The sequence below is a fragment of the Phascolarctos cinereus genome, unplaced genomic scaffold (genome assembly GCF_003287225.1).
Source record: "Phascolarctos cinereus isolate Bilbo 61053 unplaced genomic scaffold, phaCin_HiC Scaffold_726;HRSCAF=1367, whole genome shotgun sequence".
In the NCBI taxonomy this organism is placed as follows: domain Eukaryota; kingdom Metazoa; phylum Chordata; class Mammalia; order Diprotodontia; family Phascolarctidae; genus Phascolarctos; species Phascolarctos cinereus.
In genome coordinates, this window is record NW_027556098.1 from 385,539,572 (window position 1) to 385,556,714 (window position 17,143).

General features: G+C 46.4%; 1 protein-coding gene across 8 annotated transcripts in view; it reads right to left on the minus strand.

Moving 5' to 3' along the window:
* Window positions 1–17,143, minus strand: part of PLEKHM2 (pleckstrin homology and RUN domain containing M2) — a 63,253-nt gene that overhangs the window by 16,333 nt on the left and 29,777 nt on the right. For 3 of the 8 annotated variants that reach the window (XR_013482543.1, XR_013482546.1, XM_020973247.2), the window contains exons 2-8: window positions 13,124–13,230; window positions 11,323–11,432; window positions 10,343–10,442; window positions 7,803–7,890; window positions 6,270–6,456; window positions 4,535–4,594; window positions 625–853 (exon numbers count right to left, since the gene is read on the minus strand). Coding sequence is in view for 2 of the 8 variants with exons in the window: in XM_020973247.2 (XP_020828906.1) it covers window positions 625–853; window positions 4,535–4,594; window positions 6,270–6,456; window positions 7,803–7,890; window positions 10,343–10,442; window positions 11,323–11,432; window positions 13,124–13,230 (881 nt within the window). In the remaining 6 variants the exon portion in view is untranslated. Of the gene's footprint in view, window positions 1–624; window positions 854–4,534; window positions 4,595–6,269; window positions 6,457–7,802; window positions 7,891–10,342; window positions 10,443–11,322; window positions 11,433–13,123; window positions 13,231–13,618; window positions 13,664–17,143 lie in introns of those variants that run through there. The other 5 variants (XR_013482545.1, XR_013482547.1, XM_078145668.1 and 2 more) reach the window with 3 other exon arrangements.

Below are 17,143 nucleotides of genomic sequence, written 5' to 3' on the forward strand. Positions count from 1 at the left end.
TTGGTCTCCTCATCTGTAAAATGGGGGTCATAATAATACCTCAAAATTAATCTCACAGGGCATTTAAGAGACTCAAATAAGCCAATATATTCAAAGCACTTGGAGAAGTTTTAAAAGCTCTCTATAAATGCCAGTTATGGTTAGTAGCATTATAATATAACATAACATAATATAATATAATGTAACATGATGTTATATTATGCTTATGCTATGCTGTATTTTATGTTATATTGTTATGTTATGCTATATTGTATTATAATGACTCAGAAATATCTGGGTGAGGGCAGGATAATTTCCCCCCAAGCAGGTTTAGATACTAAGCTATGATACTTGAATTTCGGTCACTGCTGCTATCTCCTCTTGCTCCACAAAGTCTCAACTATGCAAGTCGCTTTCTAACCTCTCCAAAGAAAAGGCCTGCTTCCCTCTGGGAGACTGTCTCACTCTTCTGAGCTGGAAAAGCGATAATGCTCTAAGAGTCCTACAGGATGGCAAGACACAGGCTGAGTGCAGGCCAGATCCCCAGGGAAAGCCTGGCAGCTGCCCAGTCCTGGGACAGCAGGGCTCCTAACTGGGGGGCTGCTTCCCCAAGAACCTTCTGGGGGGGGCCCTTTCCCTGCTGACCTGATCACCTCCAGCTCTGTGCTAGCCTCCTGCAGGTCCAGGGCCCTGGCCTCCCCCTTCTCCTGAGAGGAGGTGTGCACAGGGGTGGTATCGGAGGAGGACACACCCTCCGCCCGGTCCTCATTGAAGGGGTTGTAGCGTGGCGTGGGGCTCTTCGTGGAGGCCTTGCCACTGGTCAGGTCCGAGGCAGTCGAGCGGGGGCAGCTGACGGTGTCTGTGAGGTCTCCATCTGGGGCGAAGAAGAGAGCGGGCAGAACCGCCCATCAGACACGGCCTCCCACCGTCGCCGGCCACCTGGGGCACTCCTGACCTCAGGAAGGGAGGCAGGTGAGCCTCTTCCAAAAGAATCTATCATGAACAGGAGATGGACCTGAGATTCTAAGGGTGACTTGGAAGGACCCATGACATAGCCCTAAATCTCTATAGCTACTCAGATGGAGGCAGAGCCTGACTAAGCTGCCTTGAGAGATGCAGGGGTGAGATGCTTAACTCACTTCTTCTCCCTGCAAAGTACCCTTTATCACTGAGAAGGCAGGGGATGCATAACTTAGTGTCCATTCAAAAGGCTATGCTGATGTGCCAGGTCTGCCAAATGGGTCAGCAGCCTCTTTGGCCCAGCTTTCACCAACAGGAATAGCCCAGGCTGCTCCAGAGGGGTCCTAGGGGAGGCAGGTGAAAGGGGAAGGGGAAGATGCATGGGGCAAGGAGACAGAAGTGTTAGGATGGGGAACATAGAGAGGGGGGAGGAGCAGCAAGTGGGAGTGGGCAAGCAGATTGGGGGATAGGAAAACAAGGAATAAAGAGTAGAGGACAAGGTACAAAGAACAGAGGAAGATGAGAGGCGGAGTCGGGGGACAGGAGGATGAGAGACAAAAATTGGGGGAAAGAAAAATAAGGAACAAAGTGGGAAACAAGCCAGATGAGAGGCGGAAATTGGGAGGAAGAATGAGAGGCAGGAAAGATGAGAGGAAAGATGAAGAGCGGGATAAACAGGGAGGGTGAGGAGCCCGGTAGGGTGCGGGGCTGGAGGACCAGGGACAGAGTGAAGGGACAGGGAGGGTGAGGATAAAAGAGAATGAAGTACATAGTGTGAAGTGCCCAGGCTGCCTCCAGACCCCAGGCTCCTCATCTCTGGTCTTCAAAGGTCCCAGCATCGTCTCGCTAACTTATTCCTGATCCTGTACGCCAAAGAGGTCCCCCAGACCTGAACGTTAATCTTTCCCTGCTAGTTCGTGACCTTGTCCCACCTTCAACAAAGAGGCCAGGCCAGGGAGATGCCGCTTCAGAAAGGAGGCGATTTAAATCCCCACTGTGCCCTCACCAATTGGGGGTGGACTGGGGGATGGGGGTGGGACGGGGTGAAGAACCACCGAGAAAAGCATATACACAGAGAGCATTCACCAAGCGAAGATGGGAAGAGACAAGAATTCAGCTGGGCGAGGGTTAATGGGGTGAGGGACACAGGACGTCACGCTACACTTCCCAGCTCATGCACATCTCCCTGCCCATCATCAGCCCCGAGTAAATGCGGTCTCAGCTCCTCTTCTCCCAGGTCCATCTGGAAGGGCCCATCTCACTATCAACATCTTAGCAGGGCAGCTGCCTGCTGAAGACAGATTTTCTTTCAACATTATGGGAAGGGAAAGGGCTGGGTGCTAGTCCCCAGCTGCCTGGAACAATGACCTTCACCTTGCAGCTACGGTCAGATGAGGACTAGACACATTATAGGTTGACACAGGGGCTCAGATAACATTGGGACCAGACTCTCAAAGACTTAGAGCGAGGCGGAATCTTAGAGATCAATCTAGCCCAACTAACTCATTTTATAGATGGAGAAACTGAGGCACAGAGATTGTGCTGAGGTCATACAAGTAGTAAAAGTAGCTGAGTAGGGACTCGAACCCAAGTCCTCTTTCCCTTCTATTATGTGGCCTCTGGGTCTCTACAGCCATTTATTCTCTCCTGAATGCATATCATTCCCCTCAACACATGCAACTGGCAAGTAGATAGACAACCCAAGAAGAAAATCACTGGGAGGATGACCATTGAACATCCTGGGTGCTAATGCTGGCCAGAGGAAGAATACTGGGTCTCAGAAACCCACCAGCTCTGCAAGCCAGGGACCACTGAAAGGGTGCCCAGTCAGATCACTGATACCACAAGCATAGGGACTAAAGCCGCCCTTTAAAGAGAAACCCAGGAAACTGAAAATGCTCATCCTCCAGTCGAGGTCCCAAAGCTAACCTCCTGTCACCCAATAGAGTCTTAATAATGGCAAAGACAACCTCTAAGGTGTCTCTTGGGAATTATTTTGTCACGTAAGAAATTTGAGAATGTAAGTGGGGGGAATTAGCCCTATAAGGAACAATGGATGCCATGAGTACTGTTAGTTCTTGGGCAACTGGAAGCTCTGAGGTGCTGTAGAGCAAGGCCAAGCCCCATTCACCAAATGATTGCAAAAGGCAAGAGGGAATTTGACTGGAAGTTGTCGTTAGTTGTTAGACCGATTAGAAGAAAAAAAAAACAACAAAAAACCAATGCACATTGTGTGTGCCTGGAGAAGAGTTGCTCGAGGAAATCAAAGCTACTGTGATGGAATTCTGGATTTCAAAAGCCAATTTGAACAGACGCATGGGTTTGGGGAATGTCACGGATGAATGTTTTGGTCACAGAAACCATCTAGTTTGATCAGCAATGTATAATTTCTGCTCATTAAAGCTTAGAGGTTTCTAATTTGGGTTATGTGAGAAGAAAGCATGAGACCTATCACCTGGTAAACTGCGGTCCTAGTGGTAGGTAAGGGCTGCAGATTTAGAGCCTTCACTACGAAAGAAGACCCGGTGATAATAGCAAGCCTGGTCTACACGGTGGCTTAAAGCTTCACAAATTCATAGGTTTTTTGACCTAAACATGATCTTAGAGATTATCTAGTCCAGTCCCCTCATTTCACACCAGACACAACTGAGGCCAGGGTGGGAGCAGGGAACAGTGAAGTGATGGAGGATCACTTGTCAAAGGGCACTTAGCTAGTTAATAGCAAAGCTAAGACTCAGATCTAGGTCCTCTGACCCCAAGTCCGATGTTCTCCCCATCAGCTTCTATACAGTATAAGCAAGTCAGTGTACTGCATTGTGAAGCTGGGTTATGGCTAATCTCTATCTCGAACTTTAACCTCAAGACAGCTGAATCTTGAGATTAAGTGCACTTTGGTAGAGAAAGATCTATGGCCAAGGAGGAAGTATTAGACGTCTTGAGAGCTAATGAAAGCTAATGAGAGCTTTTGCTCTTAGTAATCACAGAAACCTGGCAAACAATCCTTTCCTCTAAAGAGGTTATGGGCAAAGTGTGACCCCCGGGATGCGTACTATATTTAATGTTGTATTAGGTGCCAAATAGCCAAGGTAGTAACCAGAGATGACTAGTCTGTCAGCTGACGGATTTCCTGAACCTGTTTTAGAGGACACCCCGAGATGGTTTTCCATGGGTAAAAGCCCTCAGTGCTTCCCCCAAGGGGTTCTAATGACACGAAGACAAACATTCAGTTAGATTTCACCTGCTCTGCTTCCTGTCACACAAATGAACCAGGGAGGTAAATGAAATTAAACTTGGGGGAAATGGGCAACCTGGCCCTTGAAATACATTCACTGAACAATTCCCGGTTGACATTCCTGTAAAGGCAGACAAAATGCCTACAAGATCACCAATGAGTCTCTAACTCTGCCTGGAAAGGCAAGGGAGCACAGCTAAGCCAAAATGCTAAGGTTCTCCTACAGAATTCCATCGGAATCAGAAGGCCAATTTTTGGTTGGTTATCATCACTGTTAATAAACTGATTTCAAAACATGCAGCAAGCTTGGCATGGAATAAGTGCAAACCACAAAAACAGGCTAGCAGCGGGCTATATCCCCACCTTCCCAGTCTGTGCTGGGTACAGACGGTACTGCTGGAAACACATCTCCAAAATCATAATCTACAAAAACGAGGGACAAAACTGAGGATTAGAAACACAGGCCATTGGAAAGAGGAGGGGGAGAAGCAGGTCAAAGGGGAGGGGAACATGGGGAGAAAACATGAGAGAGAAAAAATATTTAACTTTCTACATTTCATCTAAAATTTAAGAACAATTTGCTGGCAACCCCAGCATGGGGACAGGTTAGCTACTCCCTGGACAGGTAACCAGCATAATCAGCCTAGGAAACATTAGAAAGACCTATAGGGTTTAAGAATAAAAAGTCAAACACAGATACACATACACACACACATTCACACATATGCAAACAAACTATAAGATAAATATAAATATATAAAAAATAAATATAAAATGAATACCACTTGACTTTGGCAGAAAATGAGCTGTCAGGACATGGGTCCATGATTTACAGGATTATAGACTTAGAGCTGGGAGGAAACTTAGAGATTACTGAATGCAACCCCCTCTTTTTGTAGGTGGGGAAACTCAGACCCAGAGAAGTGCCCAAGGTCACCTGCCCAGGTAATGAGGGGGTAGAGCCAGGATTCAAATCCAGGGCCTTGGATTCTAAATAACAACAGTGTGCTTCCTCCACTTTTGCCTTCTCCCAAGGACCCTGCCACAAAGGGAGTGATCCTGGTGTCTTCTGCAAATTTCTCTTTGGGGTTGGCTTTTGAGGCCCATCCCTCTGTCTCTTTCCTGGCAGATTATTTTCCCCATTGCCCACTGATTCAACCTAAAAAGATTCAGGTAGGTCCTCGTAGCTCACACAGCTAGCAGAGGCGGCTTCTATACTAGGGCCATCTTTGGGGACTGAACTCATTTTGAACCCCTCCTTCTGGTCCTGGAGTTGGATGGGTTAGGTTCCCTGGTATTAAACTGGGTAGGTGGCAATGCCAGCAGGTCACTTTTGTAAATGAACAAGAAACTCTAGGGTCTGAAAAGAGTCAGGATGCAGGCAAGTAAAAGAAAATTTTTTTCATCCAAAAAAAAAATCACCCGTAATCCTAGCAACCAGCCTCCCTAGTCAGCACGAGGAAGTTTTGGTTTTTTTAAAATAGGTTCTAAAATTTTTTATTCCAAATTCTCCCCTTCCCTTCACCCCTTTCCCCAACCATTGAGAAGGTAAGAACTATGATACCCATTATACATATGAAGCCAGCACAAGGAAGATTAAGAGAAACTGAGTGGGCTGATAATTTTCACAGGTGATAGATGTTTCTGAAGCCCCTAACCTACCTGGTTTAGCTCCAACCCTTTCAGGGAAGGGTTTGATCACTTCCTAGCCAAAATGGGACAACTCTCCTGGGACAAGGTGGGGCCATCCCTATGAGGGCAATTCACCAGGCAAGATTCCCAAAGACTCAGGCCCCTGCAGTCCCCTCAGCCCCACAGACCTATAAGCGTGAATCTGTTTCCATCCAGGTAGACACAACCCTCCTCCCAAGTCCCCCAAATCAGAACCTGTTCCTTTGGCCTCCACAGGGCCTCTAAGTGAGACAGCACTGTCCATCAGACTCTTGGGCCCTAACTAGAGCTGATGCAGACTGCCAGGTTGTTCACCAGGCTACCACAGCGAGCCACGGAAGACGCCCCCACGCCCATGCTGCCTTTGGAGGAGTCCAGTTTTATAGCAGCGCCCTGCCTCCTTCCCACGGCCGGCCACGTCACTGACCCTCACTAGATGGTGCGATGGCACTGTCATCCCATTCCAGGTTAGTGGAGGTGACTGAGTTGAAGGAGTTGAGAGACAGGCTGTCCGAGCCATGAACTGAACTAGGCAGGCGGTCTTCAAAGTCCAACAGATATTGAGGTTTATAGTAATCGGGCATGTAGGGAGCCAGATCTAAATATGGAGCATCCTGAGGACAAAGCAAGATGGAGGAGGGAGTTAGGCTTGGAGCTGGCTGCAGAGTCAGGTCCTGTCCAGGAAGCTGGGGGCAGACAGGGCTGGAAGAGGCTGACCTACTGGGCCCTTCCAACGTACCCTGATGTCCCTTTCTAGTCCAGCTCTGTTTCTTCCTTGGGAAAACCAATGAGTAAACATTTATTAAGTGCCTACTACATGCTAGGCACTGTGCTCACCAATGAATGGGCCCATGGTGGTAGATTCTGACAACCTCTGCTAGGGGGGCCATTTGGCTTTTAAATCTTCAGAGGACCTGAGGTAATGAGGACAACCAAGCTCCTCAGAACCAACCTTGTGGGACATCTGCACAGACTCTTGGTGTTACTATCATCTTATAAGAATCCTGACCCAACAGAACATGCTGTTATTAAACACCTAGTGGGGGCCAAGGCACTGTGCTGGGTGCTAGCAACCACCAGGCACTGACTTCTAAGAGTTTTCCATTGTATTGGCAGGGGATCCTGCTTGTAAAGGATGTAGACGTGCTAACCTGAGGGGAAGAGAGAGAGCGCTAACAACCAGGGGGATGTGGAAAGACTTCCTAAAGGAGGTAGCCCAGGGTCTAAAAGGTAGGAAGGCACTCCCAGCCAGAGGGGCAGCCTACAACAAAGGCCGCTAGCAGGAGACGCAAGGCTGAATTCAGGCGATCAGCAAACAGGCCAGTCTGATTGGACTGCAGAGAACGTGAAAGGGACCATGCAGCCAGCCAGGAAAGGTAGGGCGAGGCCAGCTTGTGAAGGGCTTTCAGTGACAAGTGAGGGGGTTCATCCTTTATCCAAGAGGCATTTCCCAGGATGCTCTCCCCCTCACCTAATAATAGCTAACGATAATTGCTAAAATTTCCATTTCACTTTCAATTGCAATGCATGCAATTTCATTGCATATATTATCTCATTGACTCTTCACAATAGCCTGGTGAGGTAGGTGCTATTATTATGCTCATTTTAGAGATAAAAATAATAACAGTCTTTATAGAGAGCTTCAAGGGTTAACCCAGGACTACACAGCCAGTATGTGATCAGGGGCAGGGCTTGAACCCAGGTCTCTCTGACCTTCTGATGCTAGTACCCTCCCACCATAGTCTAAAAACAGGCTCTGGTGACCCTGGGCAAGTCACTTAACTCTGACTGCCTCACCCAAAACACAAAAACAAAACAAAACAAAATAAATGAACAAGCTCTCCACGGTGGGGGAATTAGGGGGCAGGGAGGACATGAAAGCCAGCTTGCCTCTGCCAGCCCCTCCCATTTTAATTTCTTACTTTACGGTACATGCCCATGACAAGGGGTATGTCCTCACCAGATCCAAGTCAAATCGGATGAACTCCAGCCCAGATACCAGGGTGAGGAAGAGTGTCAGATGGTCATGGCTGCAGACCAGAGCATTCCTGAAACACAGGTAGGCAGGTGGGCTGAGTGCCAGAGGGGTCTGGTCCAACTCCACGGCAGAGGACTTAAGGGAGGCACCCTACCCCATCCTCCCCACCCAACTGTTGGGCTGCTTTTGTCTTCTTCTCCCAGTGGGACTGAAACTGTGACCCAGCCCATAGGGAATATAGCACACAATTCAACAAGGCCCTGAATTCTAATGCTGCCCACCTTCCCCCCACTCTCCAAATCTGGTAAAGAATACATGGAAAGAATGTAAAAGAAACCACACAGAAAAACTTCAGAGCTCTGGTCCATGCACTGTCTGGACATGACTTCAGGTCAAATGGCAAAGCATGCTTCCCGCCTCTCATCCACGGAGAGGTGGGAGGCTGCAGGGGTGGAGCAAGGCATACAGTGCCAAATGAGGCCACTGGGTTGACTGTCTTTGCTTCAATACACTTCATTCTATGAGAGTACTATTGTGCCTAGTGGGAAGTGGGAGGTGGGGGGTGGGCCATGTTGGGAAGAAACATACAAGAGAAGGCTCATAGACCTACAGCTAAAAAAAAGGACTTTAGAGGCCATGGAGTCCAACCCTTTTTATTTTACAAATGAGGAAACTGAGGCCCAGGACAGTTAAGTGACTTGCCAAAGGTTACATAAATTGTGTCTCAAAGAAAGGGACAAACACAAGAGATGTTGTGGGAGTCAAATCTATAGGATTTGACAAACTGACTGGCCTGAGGGGAGGAAAGGGAAGAGGTGAAGAGGATTCTGGCACTGTAAGTCTGGTGACTGGGAAGATGGGGGTGTCCACAACAGAAACAGGGAAGTTTTTCTTTTTTCTTTTTGGAGGCAATCAGTGTTAAGGGACTTGCTCAGGGTCACACAGCTAGTAAGTGTCTGAGGCTACATTTGAACTCAGGTCCTCCAGACTCCAGGGTGAAACAGGGAAGTTTGGAAGAGGAGTGAGACTGAGGGTAAGACAAGATACATTTTGGACTCCCAGGCAAGCCCAGGAGACCTAACCCACTGGAGAAATGCAACCAGAGTGTCTAGGTCTTTGGATTAAGTCAACAAGCATTTATTAAGTGCCTAGTATGTACCAAGCATCATGAGAAGTGATAGGGAATATACAGAAAGGCAAAAAACTAGTCTCTGATCTCAAGGAATCCACAGTCTACTAGGAGAGGTAACTTGCGAAACACTACGTGTGGACAAGTTATAGACAGGATAGAATGGAGATAATCCAAGAGAGAAGGCCCTAGCACTAAGAGAGATTGGGAAAGGATCCTTGCAGAAGGTGGGATTTTAGTGGGGACTTGAAGGAAGTCCAGGAAGTAGAGATGAAGAGGGAGAGAATTCCAGGCATGGGGCACAGCCAGAGAAAAGACTCAGTGTCAGGAGATGGAAATGTCTTACGTGAGGAACAGCAGAATCACTGGATCACAGAGTATGTCAACAGGAGTAAGATGTAAGAAGATCAGAAAGGTAAAAGGCAGCTGGGATTTGAAGGGCTTTAAAGGCCAAAGAGTGGATTTTACATTTGATCCTGGCGGCAACAGGGAGCTACTGGAGTTTATTGAGTTGGGGGTGACCTGTGCTTTAGGAAAATCACTTTGGTGTCTAAATGGAGGATGGATTGGAGTGGGGAGAGACTAGAGGCAAACAGACCCTTCCCCTTTCCCCAGCAGCTATTGCACTAATCCAGTTGTGAGATGATGAAGAGCTGCACCAGGGTGGGGGTAGTGTCAAAGGAGAGAAGGGGGCATATTCAAGAGATGCTGCAGAGGTGAAAGACAAGAGATGCTGTAGAGGTGAAACAGACAAAGATCCTGGGAGGTGAAATAGACAAGAGATGCTGGGAGGTGACATAGACAAGAGATGCTGGGAGGTGAAATAGACAAGAGATGCTGGGAGGTAAAATAGACAAGAGAGGCTGTAGAGGTGAAATAGACAAGAGAGGCTGTAGAGGTGAAATAGACAAGAGATGCTGGGAGGTGACATAGAGGAGATGCTGAAGAACTGAAAGTGGATAATTCTTAGCAACAGACTAGATATGGGAGGAGAGAAAAAGGGAAGAATCCAGGATGCCTCCTAGGTTGTGAGCCTGAGGGATGGAAGTTTAGAGGAGGGGGGAGGGTTTGGGGAGAAAGACAATGAGTTCTGTTTTGGACATGTTGAGTTTAAAGCGTCTATGGGAGAAGAGGCACATAGGAGAGATATGACAAAGCTAGAGAGCCCAGCAGTACCCCTGGCAAGGGAGAGCAGAGAGTGCTCGATGCTTGCCAATATTGCTTCTTCTCTGGTGCCTGATCCCAGGTTCTGACCTGGGGACTGGCTGAAGGGGTTTTGCCTTGTGAGGGGGGCCTGGGCACTTAAGGGATCCTGGGGGGGGGTGGGGGGGGCCCACCATCTCAGAGGGGCAATATGCATGGAGGCGTACAACACAGACCCACAGGTACTCACTTTACGTAGTATTTGTGCAGCAGGCTCAGGTTCTCCTGGAACAGCCGCAGGTAGCTCTCCAAGGAGTTTTCGTTGAGGGCCAGGTAGAGCCAGGCCCGGCCTGCAACAAGGGACAGACATGATCTCCAGTTCTGACTGGGGAGGGAGGAAGGGGACCGAGTGGGAGCAAAGAGAGGCCATCAGGATCAGCGGGTCACAGATTCAGACCTTGAAGGGACCCACAGGTCATCTAATCCAGCCCCTCTTGTTTTACAGACAAAGCCTGAGGCCCAGGGGGATGACGGCTTGCCCAAAACCACACAGGCAGAATACTGGAGTATTACAGTATAGTAGCAGAGGTCAGCTCTGGACCCAGGTCTTTTCAGGGACCCAGATTTCAAAAACACTAACATCCACTGCTACTGGTCAGTAGACTGAGGGGTAAGGGGGACTGCCCCGCTCATAAGGATTAAGAGCTGAAAATGGCTCTTAAAACTCCTAGTATCTTCCTAGCTTAGGAAGAGAAATCTTTCTTAACTTGGGATACAATCACAGAGTTAGAGCAGGAAGAGACCTTAGAAGCCATCGAGTCCCCAACATCTTCATATGACAGATAAGCAAACTGAGGCAAACAGAGCTTGGAAGGCAATATCTTTTTTTTTCTCTTTTTTTCCCCTTTGGCTAGGCAATGGGGTTAAGTGACTTGCCCAGGGTCACACAGCTAGTAAGTGTTATGTGTCTGAGGCTGGATTTGAACTCAGGTCGTCCTAAATCCAGGGTCAGTGCTCTATCCACTGAGCCACCTAGTTGCCCCTTGGAAGGTAATATCAATGCAGTTTTGTTTAGCACCTCACTTGTCCAACCAATCTTCCACCAAGACTCATATGGGGAAGAGAATGGGGACTCTGGGGTGAGATCCTTTCCAAAGGGAAGGGGTAAGCCTGGAACAAGTGCCTGGCACAGCCTGTCCCCCAGCCCGCCCACCTCTGAGCTGTACTCACTGCGCCCCAGCTTGGTAGTCACATGCTGCAACACCTCAATTTGCTGGATGGCTTCCTTTCGGGTGAAGTGCACCACCAGGACCCAGTAGCCAGAGGAGAGATCCTGCAACCTGAGAGAGAGCCATGGGATGGGCGTTGGTGGTGGACCAGACCAGCCACTGGCTAGCTAGACCCATCAGGCCCAGACTCACAGCAGAGAGTTTAAGGAATACTGAGGTGTTCTGGCCAAAATCAATTTGTGCATGGAATGGGATGTTACTGTGCCTTGAGAAATGATGAATCGAAGGAACCCAAAGAAACAGAAGAAGACTTACATGAACTGATGAAGTTAAATGGAACCAGGGAAACCATGCACCATGATTATAACAACATAAATGGTAAGGAAAACGACAATAGCAAAAAAAAAAAATTAAGAGAGAATGCTATGAAATGATAACTATAATTCAGTCTTGACTTTGAAGAAGAGGGAAAACACTATTTCCCTCCCTTTATTGCAGAGGTGGGGGCACTATGGTCATGGAATATTGTATATATCATCAGATGCCATGGATGCATTGGTTAATTTTGCCAATTTTTATTCTTCACTACCAGGGATGGCTTTCTGCAGAAGGAGAGAGGACAGAAAGATATATTTGGAAACATAGGCCACATGAAAACAAAAGATATCAACTAAAAAATTCTTAAAAAGCAAATGTCAAATCCAACATTTAAAAAAATCACATCTTGCAGGAAGATGCCACGGATGCCAAAATATTTGTGCCAGCACTTTTTTTTTGTGGTAGGAAAAGGTTGGAAGCAAAGTGAGTTCCCAATAATTGGGAAGTGGAAGAACAAACCGTCGTATGTGAATGTCATGGAATATTTTACTGGTCCATAAGAAATGTAGAAGATGAGGAATTCAGAGGGACATGGAAGGCCTTGTTGATCAATTTGTAAGATATAAGACAGGGTAAAGGAATGAGACCCAGAAGAACAATGTACAAATTGGCAATGCCCACAAAGACAATGCCGAGAGGCAGTTGAATTAAGATGAACAGAGACGACCAATCCTAGTCTCAGAGGATGGATGATTAAAGTGGGGGACCATGGGAACAGAATGCTGCACAAGCTGCCAGATGCAAATATTTTGCTGGTCAACTTTGCTTAGGTGTTTTTATTTATGAAAAGGGAGGGTGATGAGAAGGTGGGCATATTAAAAAATGACAGAGGTATTAAAACACACACACACACACACACACACACACACACACACACACACAAGTATCATAAGGTCACCGATCAAGAGCTGAAAAAGACCATAGAGGTTATGTAGTACAATCCCTCATGTTACAGATGAGAAAACTGAAGTGACTTCCCCAAGGTCATACAGATACTAAAGGGCAGAGCTGGGATTCAAACCTAGGTCCTCTAACTCAGTAAGTAATTTGCTTTCTTTCTTTTTTTTTCCCTTTAAATAAATTTTCATTGCTATCTTTTATTTTTACTCAATAAAAATGTAAATGAAACAAATCAATTCTCACTGAATAGAGGCCAGAGAATCCCCTCAAATGCCTTCACACTGTCTTAGATACCCACACCTCCCCCAGTCCTTGAGCTTTGCCCCCAAAGGCATTTCACAGAGATAAGTGCAGGAAGGCAAAAAGGTTCACATGTCCTTCAGGTCCCTTCCCGTGAGGAGAGCAATGCCTGGCAGACACTGCTAACGAGTTATTTCTGGAAGCTGCTCTGCCCTCCTCCTCCCCCACCTAGCACGTCTCTTCATGCATGCCTCATAGGCTGACCCAAACCCCATTTGCCTTACCCATAAAGCAGAGCGTGGTCCAAGTGCTCACAGAGACGCTGAAGGACCTTATCGTGATTTCGGATGGCCGGGGTCTCGTCTTCACAGGCAGCAAAATAACTCTGTAACTGAAAGAGAGAGAAAACAAAACAAAACAAAAAAACAAAAGCCTAGAATTAGCTATGGATACCGAGATTCTGTCACTGAGGCATTTATAGACTCTTAGGAGCTGGAAGGATCTCAGAGGTCATCTCGTCTCCTGAGTGGAAATCTCCAGTAGGACATCAATCATTTTACCAAAAAGCATTTTTTAAGCACAATGCTAGGGCCTGGGATTATACCCAAACACAAGTGAGACAATCCCTGCCCTCAGAGAGCTTACATTCTACATCTCTGGCAAGTGCTTATCCAGCCTTGCCTGAAGAACTCCAGGGAGGGGAAACCCACCAGCCTTCTGGAGGCAGACCTGAATTTCTGAACAGTTCTAAGATGTTAGGGAGTTTTTTTCCCCCTTACATTAAAGATTCTTCTGTGTCTTTCATCCATTTTCATCACACCCTCTGAGGCCAAGTGGAATCAAGTTAATACGAAGTTTTCCATATGAAGCCCTTCGAATGTTGGGAGACAGCTGCCAGATCCTCACTAAGCCTTCTCTTCTCCAGGTGAGACACCCCTAGATTCAAGAAGCTACATTCTGGCACCACATGTCGCCATCTCTTAACTACAGCAAAGTCTTTAGTCAACGTCAAGTCACCCAATGTTTTGAGGTTTCCTAAGAGACTGATTCAGCCAGGTCTCAGTTGTGGATGATGGTAGGAAAAATTAAACCCACAGATACAATCAAAGGATGAATTCCATTCAGTACCATTTAAAATGCTATAGATGGCTGGGCACGATGGTGCATGCTTGTAATCCCTACTACTTAGGAGAAGGCCAAGGCTGGTAGATCTCTTGAGGTTGGCTGTTCTGAGCTGTAACAGGGCTAAAGCCAATTAGGTGTCCACACCAATATGATGAGCCCCCAGGAGCAGAGGCCCGCCAGGCTGCCTATGGAGGGGCAAACCAGAGCAGGTAAGAATGAGAGAGCAGGTTAAAGCTTCTATACAATCAGCATCAACACTGGGCCTGGCCTAGGTTAAGGTAGGGAGATCCAGGATCAAATAAATAAAACAAATAATAACATGGATACAGAGATTCTGTTACTGAGGCATTTCTAGGTCAGGAGTTGGAAGGGTTCTCAGAGGCCATCTTGTTTCCTGAATGTGAATTAATAATTAATTATATATAATCATAAATATTATAAATTATAAATATATAACAATACATAATTAAAATAATAAATATAAAATATTAAAATAATATTAAATAAAATTAAATATTTAAAATGCTATAGAGTCCAGAGGACTTATGATGAAGCGTCTTGACTGATCAAGGTCCAGAATGAGACATATTTTTGAATATGGTCAATATGTGGATTTGTTTTACTTGATTTATGTTTATTTGTTACAGGGAAGGTTATTTTGCAGGGGAGAGAAAAATAGGGAGAGAAGAGGTTAATGACAGGCATAGGGCTTGGACCTGTGATTTCACTGTGACAGGAACTTCGGGATGAGGAAATACCTCCTACCAATAAGGACTGGTATTTTATAACTGAAGAGTCTCAGAGTTGCCTATGGCAGTGCTTTTCCAACTTTTTGTCTCAGGACCACTTTATACTCTTAAAAAATTAAGGGTCTCTATGGAGCAGCTAGGTGGTGCAATGGATAGAGCACCAGCCCTGGATTCAGGAGGACCTGAGTTCAAATCCGGCCTCAGACACATAACACTACTTGAGTGACTCTGGGCAAGTCACTTAACCCCACTGCCTAGCCAAAAAAAGAAAAAATTGAGGATATCCCCAAAGAGCTGTTATTTGTGTTATATCTATCAATATTTGCCAAATTAGAAATTAAAACATCTCAGTTAATATTATAAAAATAATTTTGACTTCATGGACCCTCTGCAGTCTCAGGACTTTAAGGGGCATCCAGACCATACTTTAAGAATCACTGACCTAGGTCCTGAAGGTCAAATGACTTGCCTTGGAGTACAAAGCCAGTTACATGTCAGAGATGGCATTGGAAACTAGGTCTTTCCAGGTGCAAGGCCAGCTTTCTGGCTACTACTCCATATTTCCACTTATGGGGCCACTAGGTGGCACCATAGTGTATAGAGTGTCAGGTCTGGAGTCAGGAAGACCTGAGTTCAAATGTGACCTCAGAAATGTACTAGCTGTATGACCCTAGACAAGTCACTTCACCCTCTTTGCCTCAGTTTCTTCATCTGTAAAATGAGCAGGAGAAGGGAATGGCAAGCCACTCCGGGATCTTTGCCAAGAAAACTACACATGGGGTCATGGAGAGTTGGATATGACTGAAATGACTCAAGAACAACACTACTACATATAAAATGAAAGATGAAAGGAGAAAGAGGAGAGGGAGATAAAGGAGGAGGAGGAGGAGAAAGAGAAGAAAAGGAGAACAAGGAGGAGAAGAAAGGAAAGGCTGTCAATAATCATTAAAAAAGACACACAGAAGAAACAGAAAGTTCAAAGGGAGACAGACAAGCAGCACGGCTTTGGAAATGAAGCGTTGACTTTATTATATGGTTTTAAAGAACTATGGTGTCTGAATGCAGATCAAAGCACACTATTTTCATTTTTTTTTGGTTTTTTCTTTCTCATGGTTTTTCCTTTTTATTCTGATTCTTTCTTCACAACACGACTAATGTTGGAAATGTTAAACATGATTTGTACATGTATCATCTTTATCAGATTACTTGCTATCTTGGGAAGGGGGGAGGGAAGGGAGAGGGGGAGAAAAATATGAAATTCAAAGTTTAACAAATATAGTGTTGAAAACTATTTTTACATGTAATTGGAAAAAATAAAATACTAATACTGTTTAAAAATAAAAAATACAAGTGACACATAACAGAGATGCATCGTTTCATACACAATCCTCTTTTTCTCTTCTTTGCACATGAAAATGTTTGCTGAGTTCAGAATAAAACATTTTTTTAAAAAATGCCATAGAAATTGGAATTGTGTTGATTCCAACTTTGCTCATCTGAGATTTGTAAGTTCCTAAAGGGCAGGGCCCATCGGCTTCATCTGCTCTGCATGTCACCATGCCCTGAGAGACACTCAATTGCTCTGATGGACAATGATGACTGTGAATTGAAAGGCTGGATTCCAAATCCGTGCCTGGGGGTAGGTCCTGGGGTAGAAGGAAGGCAGCTGCTTCTCTGCAGGGTGAATGGAAGGTGTTCCACGAGTTGTCTCTTTCCTGACAACTGGAGAGACCACGGGTGACTGTGTCTATTTGAAGGAAAAAACATCAGATCATCAGATCCAGGCAGGGACCTGGGTGTGTGCCAGACTCAAAGAACCTGCTCGTCAAGGTGGGGGGGGGGGGAGTAGGGCCAGTGCTGACAGAAGAGATGCTGACTCAGAGGACTGTAGATCCCGAAGAGCCAGACCGCGGGGGCGGAAACCCCGCTGATGAAAGGCCCACAAAAGCACTCTGATCAAAGCACAATTCCAAACTATTGGGTGGAGTTCTCCCATACGGTCCCAGGAGGGTAGAGATAAGGACAGGGATTCCCCAAAGAAAGGTCCTGGAGTAAAGGAGTGCCCCTCCATCTCCCCATAGGTTTCTCCTGCTCTTGTGGGCTACATCTGATGTGACAGAAAACTAATGGAGAGTCCAGAAGGAATTCCGGCCACTTGGTCACTCAGGCCCAGCAGACGCTTCTTCTGTGTCTCCTGGAGGCCACCACCAGCGGTAGTCAAGATAAACCCACTGCCCCCACCCCAAGTGCTGGCTCCTAGAATGGGCCGGTCATTCAACCCCTAAAACAAATGTAGTTTTTCTTCTTCCTGCCCCAGCAAGGTCCAGCCTCTTTGCCAACTCAAGATGAAGCCATTAGCCCTGGCTGGGGCTGCCCGGGGCTGGGGAGGTTCCAGTTCAAATCAAGGAGCCAGTAATGGATGATGGGTTG